The sequence below is a fragment of the Phaenicophaeus curvirostris genome, chromosome 2, assembly GCF_032191515.1.
Source record: "Phaenicophaeus curvirostris isolate KB17595 chromosome 2, BPBGC_Pcur_1.0, whole genome shotgun sequence".
Taxonomy (NCBI): domain Eukaryota; kingdom Metazoa; phylum Chordata; class Aves; order Cuculiformes; family Cuculidae; genus Phaenicophaeus; species Phaenicophaeus curvirostris.
In genome coordinates this window covers 87,900,229-87,913,174 of record NC_091393.1, presented here as the reverse complement: position 1 = coordinate 87,913,174, position 12,946 = coordinate 87,900,229, and the positions used below count along the sequence as shown (strand labels likewise).

Genomic DNA, 12,946 nt, shown 5'->3' with positions numbered 1-12,946 from the left:
GTATTCAGTCCCATTTCTCCTCACATTTAGCTTTATTTCCACAAGCCTCTCCTCTACCCAGGGGAGTTTTGGAACTGAAACACCCCTGCACTGAAGGCCATGTCCACTCTACTCCCTTCACATGGCACATAAGACCAGTTCTGCTTTTGCTTTTTCCTTCATCCAGTTTCAAATTGAAAAAGGACAGAATTACAGAATTTAATGATGCAGATACATACCCACCTTTTAAGCTGCTAATATTCTCATCTAAGTCACTTAAGGTGCTCAAGGGCTCATACCTTTTATTGACTGATCTCACCCAATGCTGCAAGGTATTGGTTCTTAACACGGCAGCTTCAGAGCTGGATGTGGAATCACAAGTGGAAGGCAAAAACCCCTAACACTATAAAAAGTAGCCAGCAATGAAGTCTGGAAATAAATGCCGTGTGGATTCCTGTGTTCAGAGATCAAGCCAGCTCACTCCTGGCACACCTGATCTCAAACCTCCCCCTGTACGTTTCTGTGGCAATAATCTTCTGCAATGCTGGGAGTTTGGCATTTGCAAATAATTTGCAGGCAGATGGTTGTGGAAAGATCCCGAGACCAGTGGGAATCCTACAAAAATCAACAAGTCCAAACTTGGTAGGTTGTGGAAAGAACAGTAAAAAAAGGAATTTTCTCCAGCAGTTCTCCCTGAAAGTCATTTGCCCACTCCACCGATGGCAGCAGGGTCTCCACTCAGTGCTCATCCCCATGGTGGAACAAAGATGCAAAGACATTAAGAAGAGCAAAAACAGAAGTTCCTTTTATCTGTATCAGAGAATAGAGGCAACACATGAGAAAGTGGCACCAATGAAGCAGGAGCTAAGGTTTTGATGTATTTCTTTTCCCAAAATATTTGCGAGACACAAACTGAGACAAGATGTTCAGGAATCAAAGGTCAGCTGGCCATTCTCTAGACCAGTATTGCCAGGGCTCATAAAATCCAGAAAGGAAGAAAAAATCTGATTTATTACAGGCCACCAGTGCCTTTGGGAACAGCAGGCTACCAACTGCTTAAGGGCATAAATTGACACAGGAATCAAAGCCATGTAAATGAAAATGTTGTTGGCAACATTGAAGAATACTCAGCTCAACCCCCCCCAACTATTTGCACATCACCTCTGTTTTGTTACAGGCACGACTTTGTAAGATGCTTGATGTAACTCAAACTCACTGTGAACTTCCAGCAGTCTTCAGATGAGGCAGCTCTGGACAACGGAACAGATTTTAAGCCCTGTATTTTACATAACTTCAGATGAGCATTTTGCCACACTAACATTTTCACTATCGTGGCCACACAACTTCACGTGAAAAAAATTTAAAAACCCAAATATCACCTCTCTTTCTGCCCCTCGCTGAAAAGTGTTATAGCCACTCTTTATGGCCCCAGGCCACATTGAGAACTAAACCCAGGTGAAGCTTCACCTCCTACAACAAACTTGCACAGGTGCCAGTTAGAAGATCCATAATTGACCGCATGTATTTGATAGAGCACTAATGGCACAAACAAGTTATCCATTACCTTTCTTGGGACACATTCATTATAGTCTTCGCTAAAACTTCTTTGAAAGCTGACTTGGGGAGGGGGGCGTATAATTAGAAATATATTGGTTTAAGCCAGAAATCCATACTAGCAGACTTGCAGTGCACTAGAATGTTTCCAGGTACCAGCTCACCAGCAGAAGTCACTGCAGCAGGATCTTACCAATCTGGCCCATATCCTCCTGCCCTCTGGGTCTCCGTAGTGCAGTCTGCACCACAGGCTCTTACTTCAAATTCTAACATCTTCAGACTGGAGCCTGTGTGTTGTGGAAAGCACCTGCATAAAAACATGCTTCCAACTGGCTCCAACAATGAACTTCAAATAAAGAAAAAGAAAAAAAGCCCATACCAACTCAGACAGTTCTGATTGCTATCTCCATGCTAATCACAGCAGAGGAACACAATTCATGAGTCCATCTCAGTTTGCCAAGTTGCAAAGGCTTGTTCAAAATAGCAGCTGAAAGCAATCGTAGTCCTTCTCCATACCAATACTTCCCTGTCAGCTCAGCAGGCATGGGGAAGCCTTGGATTAGATTCTTCCCTCCAACAAACCTTTTGCAGAGACTACAAGAATTGCTGAGACCTCTCTCTCTTCAGGAGAATTTTTCCACATGCTGCTTTGCTCACAGAAGTCACTTTGAACTTGGCAAGTTTCTCCATCTTCCACAGTGCTTTTGGACTAACGTTACTGAGTGAGGAAAATCATTCTTTTTGATAGAACTAAGTCTCTTCACCCTAAAAAGCCAAAGCACACCCGTCACACACATACAAACACTGCAAAGAATTAACACAGAAAATAGTTTATTTTCTACTCCAAGGGATCTGAATAACAACATTTCAAACTCATCAGAAACAAGCTTTCAAGTAATACTGCAAGGGACACACAATAAAAGTACACATCCAGACCTCAAAAAGAGCTGGAGACTCCTGCAGACAAGATGTACTTCCTAAAAACACTGCTGAAGGTGAAAATCCAGTCACAGTTAATAGCAGCTCATTTGGGTTTGCAGTTCTGCAAATGAAGTCTCTGTCACAAAGAAACTCCTCCCAATACTGAGAGGTTTTGTCTAAGTAAGGATTTCAGGACTCTACCTCATTACAATATCTTACAGTAAAAATACTTGATGCATTATAAGGCATCTTCCACCTCTCCAAAAGAAGGAGAGAAAAGCAGAACCTTCCGATATCCAAAGAAAGTGAGCTGGACTAACAGATGGCACAGGCTTTGTTCCGATCAACAAGGCTCCACCAGATCACTGCCATGCTACTCTTGAAGCGTATCAGGATTCAAGTTCACTTTGACACAGTGCAAGAAAGCTACCGATTCCCAGCAGTACAGATCTTCTTGTATTTGTGTATGAAAGCATCCGTCTTTCCAAGACTAACTCCATAGACACCATCTGGCACCAGAGACCCAAACCGTGTCTGTCTGCTGCTGACGGAAGCTTCTTCAACACCGTTCACTGAGGAGGAAGCGTTCCCATCAACATTCAGGGCTTTTGCAATGGCAGCTTCCCTTGCGCCATCAGCAAAGACAATAGGAGAGTCACTTTTGGCATGCTTGGCAACGCCATCAATGCGCTTATGGAGATCTTGGCTCAGTAGCAATACAATAGTGCCTCCAACACGCAGTACTCTGGCAAAAAAAAAGGAAAAAAAATAGGTTAGGTGTTCATTCTGCCTGACATGCATTCATCTGTGCAGAACTCAACACTGCTGACGCTTCAGATGGCACTTGCATTCAACAAAACACTAGGCCTGTTAATGCTCATGGCTCAACTCGATAAACTACACTTCCAAATGGAGTTTAAATTCCCTATCTTTATAACTCTTTCTAAATGGGAGAACAAGGTCCTATCCTAACTCCCAAACATTTCTGGCCTCAGGAGTTCTTTCCACTGCATCAGCAGGGAAGGTAGATTCTGTTTTCCCCCTCTTGGTATTATTTCAAGGACTGAGGGGAGTATCAATTTCAAACACTGGTTTTCGGTTGCATAAGCCTCCACCACTCTGCAAAGGAACAGCTTCCCAGGGCAACAGAAGATTGGTAAGGCAATTCTGAAGCTGACCTTTCCATTTGGAAACTTTAAAAGGTCTGTTCTTTCTCTGTTCCACTGATCCTTAATGGTTTGCAAACTCAGGAAGCAGAGGAAAATTCATCACTGTGCGTAATCCATTTTTCACAGTACATGACCAGACGTGACACTTGGCTTTGAAAGAGAGGAGAAAATAGGACTATCCTTGCTCTGTTCACAGCAAGTGGATTGAACAGTCTTACTCGTGGGGCTCTCACAGTAACGGTCCCTTCCTCATTTCCACATTCCCAGGGAAATATTTTGCTTAGAGTGGCCCAGCAGAGCAAATAAGACCAGACTACAAGCAGAGTCAAAGGGAGGGCTGGTCACTGTAAGCTGACACAAGGTTGCCCTGCTGTTCTGTGGAGCTACCACACCTTCTTCACCACCTTCCCACTGCATTCCTGCATTGGGTGAGCAAAATGAACACTGCTGAAGACCAGTCCTACAGAAAGGACTGTCAGCCTTTCAGCCAAGAAAAGAAATAAAGAAGCACATGGTTTGAACTGCCTGATAGAAGCAGCCTGCTATTAGTTTGGCTGAACTCTGCTACAAAACAACAGGGTGAAAGATGAAAGGAGGCATCTAAAAGCAGACCAGGTGGCCAACTGGATATACACTAACAGAAAGGAAAATTGATACCACCATTTTCTGGTCTGACATCTTTCTTCCCAACAATATAGGCTAGTAAAAGCTTGATTGTCAACCCAAAAGGAAAGCCTATGATTTTATACAAGCTGACCTCAACGGAGACGCTTTATCCACCTGGCCGTGCGTTAAGTTCATCTAGGTCATCCTCTCCTCTTTCTCCTTTCTGCCTTAAGGGTATTTGTGAGTGTGACTCAAACATTTAACCATCGTGCCTTGGAAAGAATATTCGCGAATGTAGCCCACACAACAAGCTCATTCCTTGTCAGCTTGTGCTGCCGCCAGCATTTCCACAGCTTGCAAGACAAGCCACAACAGCCTTCAAGGGACAATTAAAGGACTCGGACTTTCACTGGCTGCACGGGATCCGACTAAAAAACTGGAGTGTGTTTGGAATAAAGAAAACCTGAAGCTGGCTGAACACTTAGGATCACAAACCATCATGACATTTACACCAAACACGTATACCATGTCAAGGGCCACACGTACCTCTCCATTTCCTGGAGAATATCTGGAAGGAGCTGAAAGACTTTTGTTATCTTGAACTTCTTACCAAACGGAATATCCGCAATCACAGCATCAAAGCTTTCTGAAGGCAACGGCAATGCTGCAGAATAAAGGCAGGTCTTTAAATCGTCCTGTGTGGAAAACGAGCAGCAGCTATGCCCTCAAGCACCTTACAAAACTGCCTGCCAACGCTTTTGCGGGTTATGCACCCAGACTCATGGCTCCTTCTGTACCTTTCCTCACAAATGGCATCACAAAGCCAGCAACCCAATGCAGACCGAGAAGAGACAAATGCATGAGTGTGTGGGTTAGCTCACAGACTCCTAGTTAGTGGGGATATGTTTGCTCCATAACAAGACTCTACAAACAAGGGACTGCATGGGTCCAAATCAGCTGCTGCTTCTCAACACAAGGGAATCTTTACAAGCAAAAACACAAAAGAAGAACTAAGCTTGCAAGCATTTTACACTAAGTACATGTATGAATGGCAACGAACCACATTTTAAATTCTTCTCTATCCCCGTTTTCTCCAATCAGAATCACCTAGGTTCTGTTGGAGCTTGAGTCATTGAAGTACCTTCCCAGAGTTTCTGCATCCTACAACAGTCCGTTGTTGTGACCATGAGGCAGCACTGCACCCTTGTGGTGATGAAGGTTGGCCATATACCAGGCTACGCCGGCCAGACAGGGCTTTGCCAGCTTGCCAAACAATGAGACTATGGATTCTCCATCTCTCAGGATGCTCAGAACTCGACTGGACAATGCCCTCAGCAACCTGACCCAGCTTTAGGGTTAGCCTCATTCCCAGCAGATGACAGGACTAAAGAGCTCCAGCAGTCCCTTCTCACCTAAATCCTGTCGTGATTCTATGCCAGCCTTTCCAGAACTGGCAGGAGATGTTTCTTGGACCATCCTTGGAGCAACACTTGCAGCACAACAATTTTAGAACAATTTTATCTACAAATGGAAGGACAAGTTACCTACAGTCCTTCAACACATGCAGAAATAACAGCATCTGATCAGTGACAAAGACACCAGTTACTTGTTCAGTATTAGAAAAGCCTGACATCAAAGTACTGTCCGTTACCCTAGAAGCTCAGCACAATCACAGCTTTTAAAGAAGAAATAAAGCTATATATGTTCTTACAAAAAACACATAATATTTCTTACAGTTCTGATAAGAAATACATTGCAAGTTTAAAAAATATGAACGCTTCATCACCCGTGCACAGGGAAGAACACCCAGCTCTCGTCTGGTGTAAATTTCATAAATGACTAATTTAGATTCAGGCTTTGAGGTCCAGAGTAAGGTCATTAAATTATTATGTTCTCCCCTGATTAACTTATGAAGTGAGAGCATGAGCAGGAGAGAGTCTTCCAGGAGAAAGGCATCGTCATTTAAGATACTCGTACTGCAAAACATCAACGAATTAGCTGATCTTAATGCAATTACTTATCTGGTAAATTGAAGTTACAAACCACTTTTTGTCTGTCCTTGCTGTTTTCCCATAAGACAAAGAATTCTTATATAGTATGTACTCTCTGTGGCATTCAAAACTTTACCATTCAGACAGACAACTACTGCCCATGTCTGACAATTATTATTTTCATTGTCTTCTGCTGAGTATATTCTCACCAAAGTTCCTGGGAGCAGGAGGCAGGGAGGGGAAAGCAAAAAATTATCCATTCTCTAGAACTACAGTCACTACTTGGCTCTTTTATTAAGAGGTAGCTCTACTACACGTAACCTCAAGAGATCCTATGTTACCTGCGTAATCCTAAAACTACAAAATATTTCCAACATGTATCACTTGGAAAGCCTACAGCCATACCTTTCACAGAAGCTTTAAGCAACTCAATCTTATCCATCAAGCCTGCAGTCCTAAGATTCTCATCTGCACCTTCTAACTGTGAATCACTTAGATCAGCACCCCAGTAACACGCTTCCTGTTCAGAGAAAAAGAGAAAAGTCACTTGGACGGGAACCAGGTGTATTTATTTTAGAAAGGCTTCTCAGAACTGTCTTGTTGCACACCTCTCCCAAGATAAACCCCTTGCTGGGAGATCTACTACCATTCCACAGAGCAATACATAGACTCAGAGGACAGAGAACTGGGTGAAGTTTGAGCACTCTTGACTCCTTCCGTATTCTGCTCTGCTCAAGACACTTGTGACTTACAGAAACATTTAGGCTCTGTACTAACAGCAAGACCCCAGATGGCTACAAACAGCCATGCAGCCTCTAATAGTGGAAACTGGCTGTACTGTCCCACTGACACCTCTGATCCCAGGATAAGTCGAGGCACTTTTAGAAGTCCACGCCAGTCTTGCACAAACCCTGTGCTTCCTGCGGAGCAATGTTTGTCCTAAAACACTCTCAACAACGGCACAGAAGGACCGGTTTGGTCCTAGCTTTTCAGTAACGCACTTTGGTATAATGGTTGCACACATTTTTTCCCGATGGAACTACAAGGTCCTGCCTGTTGCTACTGTGATACTCACAGGCCACTCTTTAGCAGCTTCCAGAAGTATCGTTCCCAGCCCACACATGGGATCCAGCACAAAGGCACCTGCCTGCAAAAATAAAGGGGTTATTGTATCTCAAGCAAGACAAACTCCTCTCCCAGGACAAAGTTTACTACTGACGTATGGATCACCTAGGTATTCCCACTGTGCAGTGTAAGTAAAAATAATTACTGGTTTTCCAGGCCCAACTGGCTTGCAAGAGAACATAGCAAAACACATTAGTAGTTTCACTAGAGACAATGCATCGATGTATGTAGCCCTGAGGTGATGTTTAGTGGAAAAGACTAAAAGTGGACTGCAGACAGATATTGGTACCAAATTAATCTGTGGAAAATATCACACTTGCTTCTATTTTCCCCTCGGAAGAGCAACCCAAACAAAATTTGAAGCCTGGAGAGTGAAAAAACCTGTGAATCCTTTTCCTCATTCATGTCTTAGAGCATGGGACACTACAATCACCACACTTCTTCAAAGCTCCCTGCTCCTGCCCCCATAAGCAGCAACCCCTCCATCATTTGGGACTCTACAGCTTTGCCATGAACATTTGGCTTACCCTGATTTCAGCCAGAGATGCCATGGCCCATGCAACTGTTGACCGCAGCCCTGCTGTTTTGATATACTGTCTGTTTGCCAACGGAAGCCTGCAGGCAGCAAAAAATCAATGTTAGGCAACAGCACAACCACCCAGAAAAGCCCATGTAATATGAAAGAATAAATGACCTGGACAGATCTGCAGACAGACACAAACGACAGCTTGCTTTTATCCATAATTCATCACAAAGTCTGGCCTACAAGCGCAGATAAGCTCCACACAGAACACAAGACTAACACGACAGTCCAGTGAATATCAAACCAGAAGATAAACGCTCACAGTCAACAGCAAGACTATTTAGAAATTATGCCTGTTCTGATACTGACAAAACAAATCTGATGAGGAGGACGCCCACCTGAAAAGGGGAATCCCCACCACAGAGTGAATGTCATTAAGATGGACAAAGACCTGAAAGAGGGGAAAAAAATTACATTTGAAACTCTCCATCTGACACATCAATAGCTTTAACTCATTTAAACCAGACACAGAAGATGTTTCTACAAACTTCTTATCCTAGTTTTAAGAACAAAAATATACACTTTGGACAATTAGATTAATTGGAAGAAAGCACACTAAATTATCAGAATACCTCCTTGAAGAGAGCATCCCAGCGCTCAGCTATTCCCACACACACGCTTATTTTTTGGGGCATTTCAGATGGAGGCAAAACTGAGTAATCCTTACAGAAGTATAGGCAGCTGAAGAAAATGCCCTCCTGTCCTACAGAAAGCATCTTAAAAGACAAGTGAGCTCTCCAACAGATTTGGCATGACTGTAGTCCCTCCCCATGGAGCCCTAAGAGAGCCATGATGCTTTTGAAGTATCTCAGTGCTCAGCACTTAAATGGTTTCATAGCAAAAATCTGGACAGGAACAAAAGCCCCACTTCAGGCTCAACAAGGCCGTATTTGATGCACAGCCGATAAAAAACAGAGCTAGTAGATGAGCTCAGAGCTTTTAGAGATGGTTTCAGACCTCCCAGCACCGGTGCTGAGAGCAGCTTCCACAGGCCAAGCACAGAAATGAAGAAACAGCTTGCCAAGGGCAATGAAACCTTTCCAAGATCTCCACACAGCCTGCACCATGGAGGATGCCTAAAGCAGGCTACTTTGAGGGACGAGCCCTGGGAGGAGGCTCTTCCATCAATGGCATTCTCAAGTTCTTCAAGAACACAACCTCCCCGCTCACTCTCTTCCCCTGTAGAGGCTAAACTACCTGCTCAACAGCTCAGGGGACCTCTGCTTTCAACACAGAGTTCAGCACTTTGCAAGCAGGCCAGATCCTGAACCATCACCTGCATGGATCCTTCCCCTCAGAGGGGGGCCATGCTGGCCATTCCAGTATTTAAGTGCTCGGGAAGGCACTCACACAGTGTCTACTGAAAACTTTAGCTCAGTGCTACCCAATGATTTCTAAATTCAGCAGCAGAAAGACAGAGAGAGGCCACCATCCCATGTGCAAAGGGAGCAAAGAACAAAATGAAAGATATTGCGAGCAATTCTGGAAGAAGCAAGAAGCCATCTAGCAGACAAGCACTACTACCTCTAGATCAGGGTTCCGCAGATCAGCCCGCCACCCAAACTGCTTCATGAGCGCTATGCCAATGGCTCTTCCGATCTCCTGCAAGGGGGAAGAACAGACACGGGCAGTAAAACCAACAGATTTAAAAAAACTACCCATTTCAGCCTCAACTGCACAATCCTCAAGTACCTGCCAAAAGAACGGGCCTCTCTTTATCCCTATGAGATTAATTCCTACAAAGCCCCAAAAACGGACAACAGGACACAGGGAGTAGAGCAAACACACCAAAGGACAAAGGGATTATCGCTTAGCTGGAGTGTGAGAGGCTGAAGTTTAAGTCCCGCCCAAGCTACAATAAAAGCTGTCATCACTTTTGGAATTATAGAATATGCACTAAAAATATTTCTGATGGACATAAACTAGATCACCCAGGAGGAAATCTCCAAACACGCAACTGCTACTCACAATTTTAATGCTTCTATGGCATCTAGAAAGCTCTCACTACTTTCAGAGTGCAAGAGTTGAAACATGACACAAATTTAAGCAAACATTCATGTTGGCAGGCTCACGCGTCCCACCTGCCCACGTTCCTAGCTTCAGCAAGAAAAAAAAAAACCAATCTAGTTAAACCACTGCTGTCTTCAAGTAAGAGAAATCTACATAAATTGAAACTACACAGAGCTTTGTTTATTTTTTTTCCCCTCACAGCAGAAAGTTATTACAGATGGGATCAGTGCTAGATGGAAAGGGCCCCTGGAAGTCCTCTACGCCACTACTCTCTCCCAGGGCCAAGATCCACTCCCTGTGACACCTCCCAGGCCTGCACTGCCCTCCTAGGGAACAAACACTCCCCAATACCCAGTCAGAGCCCACCGACCCGCAAGTTCTGGCCTGTGCCTTTCTTTTACACCCTCTGCCACAACTGAGAGCAGTTTGGCTCCACAGTCCTTGCAAGGGCCCTTTTAAGTAGCTGTAAGCTAGTATCAGATCACTTCTCAAGCTCCACAAGCCCAAGTACCTCAACTTATCCTCAATAAAAGGCACTGATTTGAAAAATACTCAGGGTAACAGAGCCCAGAAATTAACAGCAACCCTAGCATTTCTACTTATTTAAAACAAACGCAGATTAAGGGCTTGGTTGAGAAAATACAGAAAAACCTCCAGCAGTTTATTATTCTAAAACATACAACACAACTGAAATGACAAACGAAACTACACATCTCCCTTCCCCTTTGGTAAATTACTTTAAAACAGAGATACTTGAGCATACCTGCGAAGTAAGTATTTTGGCAATTGCTCCACTACAGCGACAAGAAACTCTGAAACTGAAGCCAAATTCCTCATTTGCAACAGCTTCCTCTTTGCTGCTTTTGGAAAGGTCTTCTAAGGAAGCCTGGCTTTCAGCCCCACAGTTCTGGTCGCTCTTTCTCTCAGGTACCATATAACTCTCTCCATCTTCTGCCTGACATTCCTCAGGCTCTCTCACTTGTTCTGCTTTCTGCCTTTTAGTTACAATATTTGTCTCTTCTTCTGATTTTCTCTTGAGAGGCAACCTGTTTTCTGGAAGCACATCTTTTTTCCCTTCGCACCCACGAAGGTTCCTCCAAGTAGAGATTACATCCAGCCAAGACTTTGGTTCCTCAGTGACAAGGCTTTTAATCTCATGCAGCATCTTCCCTGGAAGAAAAAGTAGTTTCAGCTTAAGTACTACAGTCTCAGAATTTGATTTTCCTACAGATTGAGAACAGCTGTTAACAGACGGTGTTCAAATTTTGTTTGTGTGTGAATCCAGGAACCACAGCAGCAGGCATCACTGCCATCACAGGCACAACCGAGCTCTCAGTACCCACACATGCCACCAGCAGAGACCAAGGCATCCCTCTGATTAGAAGCTCTGCAGAACCAAGATGAAATTGTGCAAGGATTGTATTCTGCAGAAGAATTCAGCAGCTCTAAAAAAACTGGACCATTCCCTGGGACAGAGGGCCAGCCAACCATGCCATCCTCCCCAGAAAGCACTTGGTCCAGGATTAGAGACGTGGGATACTTTCCAAGAATCAAAGACACACATTGATTCAGCTCAGAATCAAGTCCCACCATCCCATGGTGTTCAAGGCCAGGCTGGATGGGGCCTTGGGCAGCCTGATCTAGTGGGATGTCCCTGCTCAGGGCATGGGGGTTGGAACTAGATGATCTTTAAGGTCCCTTCCAGCCCATATTGTTTTATGATTGTATGACTCCCACCGGGGTTCACGATTCCAAGTACACCCGAGAGAAGGAGCTGGTGCCAGCCTTACCTTTCTCCCTAGAAACGGGGAGCGGGGGCTGTTTGTGGAGCCGCAGGAACAGCCGCTCTCCAGACCGGAGCTCCCTCAGCTCAGCCAGCTTTGCCTCTGTGCTGAAGAAGACCTTTCCAGGGACGCTGACCACCTCCAGGGAAACACAAGCTCCGATCGTGGCAGGAAGATGTGCAGCTGGCCACCCCAAACAAACGCACATTTGGGGCGAGCAGCAGCCCCTCAACCCCGGGTCCCCCCTCCTCCCCTGGCCCTTCTCCACCCTGGCCCCTCTGGGTCCAGGATTAGAGACAGGGGACACTTCCCAAGAATCAAAGACGCGCATCGATTAAGCTCAGACTAAAGTTCACCAGTTTGTTCTTTCTGAAAGGAAATATCTCTTCCCTATTCATCGAGCTGACTTCGGTCCTGCAAGGTCTGAAGCCTGAACTCACGCCTGGGGGTAGTTCTCCTGACCCAGCTGTGACGAGGGACGCACGAGGAATACAGAGGCCAATTCGCTGCAAAACCTCAAAACCGGTCAAGGCACAGGGGGCTGGGGGGAAGCTGCGTCTTTTCTCGGTTAGAACCACGGCTAAACTTGATCCTCAAAGCCGACGGCGACCTGTCATCTCCCAAATTCAACCCACCCAGCACGCTCGGGGCGAGCAGCCGCCCCTCCAGCGCGGGCGCCCCCTTCGCCCCAGCCGGTCCCCTCTCGCCTCCCTCGCTCCCTCTCGCCTCCCCCCGGCCCCTTCTGGCCCCGTCGCGGGGGAGGCAGCGCCGCCCCCGACCCCGCGGGGGCCGAGGGGACACGTCCCACCCCTGCGCCGGCCACCCGCCTCTCCTCCCTTCCCTCCCCTCCCCTTCTCCTCCCCGCCCGGCCCTCACCTCGGAGGCGCCGAGCCGCGCCCGCACCTCCCGCTCCAAGAAGGGCTCCAGCCCCCTGCCCGCCGTGCAAAAGAACCGCCCGCCGCCCGCCGCCATCGCAACGCGGGGCGGGGAGGGGGCGGGGCCCACGCGGGGCGGGAGGCGGGGCGGCGGCGCCTTCACCTTCCTAGCGGGCGGTACCGCTCTGGGCCAGCTCCGTCCTCCCCATAACCTCCTTTCAGGTCCTTAGATGGAGCAATGAGGTCTCCCCTCAGCCTCCTGCAGGCTAAAAAACGCCAGCTCTCTCAGCCGCTCCTCATAAGGCCTGTTCTCCAGCCCCTTCACCAGCTTCGTTGCTCTTCTCTGGAC

General features: G+C 46.2%; 1 protein-coding gene across 3 annotated transcripts; it reads right to left on the bottom strand.

Annotated features, from left to right (window-relative positions):
- Nucleotides 1-2,371: 2,371 nt before the first annotated feature.
- Nucleotides 2,372-12,714, bottom strand: LOC138718346 (THUMP domain-containing protein 2-like). 3 transcript variants are annotated; one of them, XM_069852787.1, is made up of 10 exons: nucleotides 12,599-12,714; nucleotides 11,729-11,861; nucleotides 10,702-11,108; nucleotides 9,453-9,530; nucleotides 8,267-8,319; nucleotides 7,873-7,960; nucleotides 7,296-7,367; nucleotides 6,626-6,740; nucleotides 4,776-4,893; nucleotides 2,372-3,199 (listed from the first exon to the last, which is right to left on the bottom strand). In XM_069852787.1, the coding sequence occupies exons 1-10, from the start codon at nucleotides 12,692-12,694 to the stop codon at nucleotides 2,881-2,883; spliced, it is 1,479 nt and encodes a 492-aa protein (XP_069708888.1). In that variant the 5' UTR covers nucleotides 12,695-12,714; the 3' UTR covers nucleotides 2,372-2,880. The 3 variants fall into 3 exon arrangements, with proteins under 3 accessions (XP_069708888.1, XP_069708889.1, XP_069708890.1); XM_069852788.1 differs by lacking the exon at nucleotides 11,729-11,861 and having other exon boundaries at nucleotides 12,599-12,673; XM_069852789.1 differs by lacking the exon at nucleotides 4,776-4,893 and having other exon boundaries at nucleotides 3,077-3,199.
- Nucleotides 12,715-12,946: the final 232 nt, after the last annotated feature.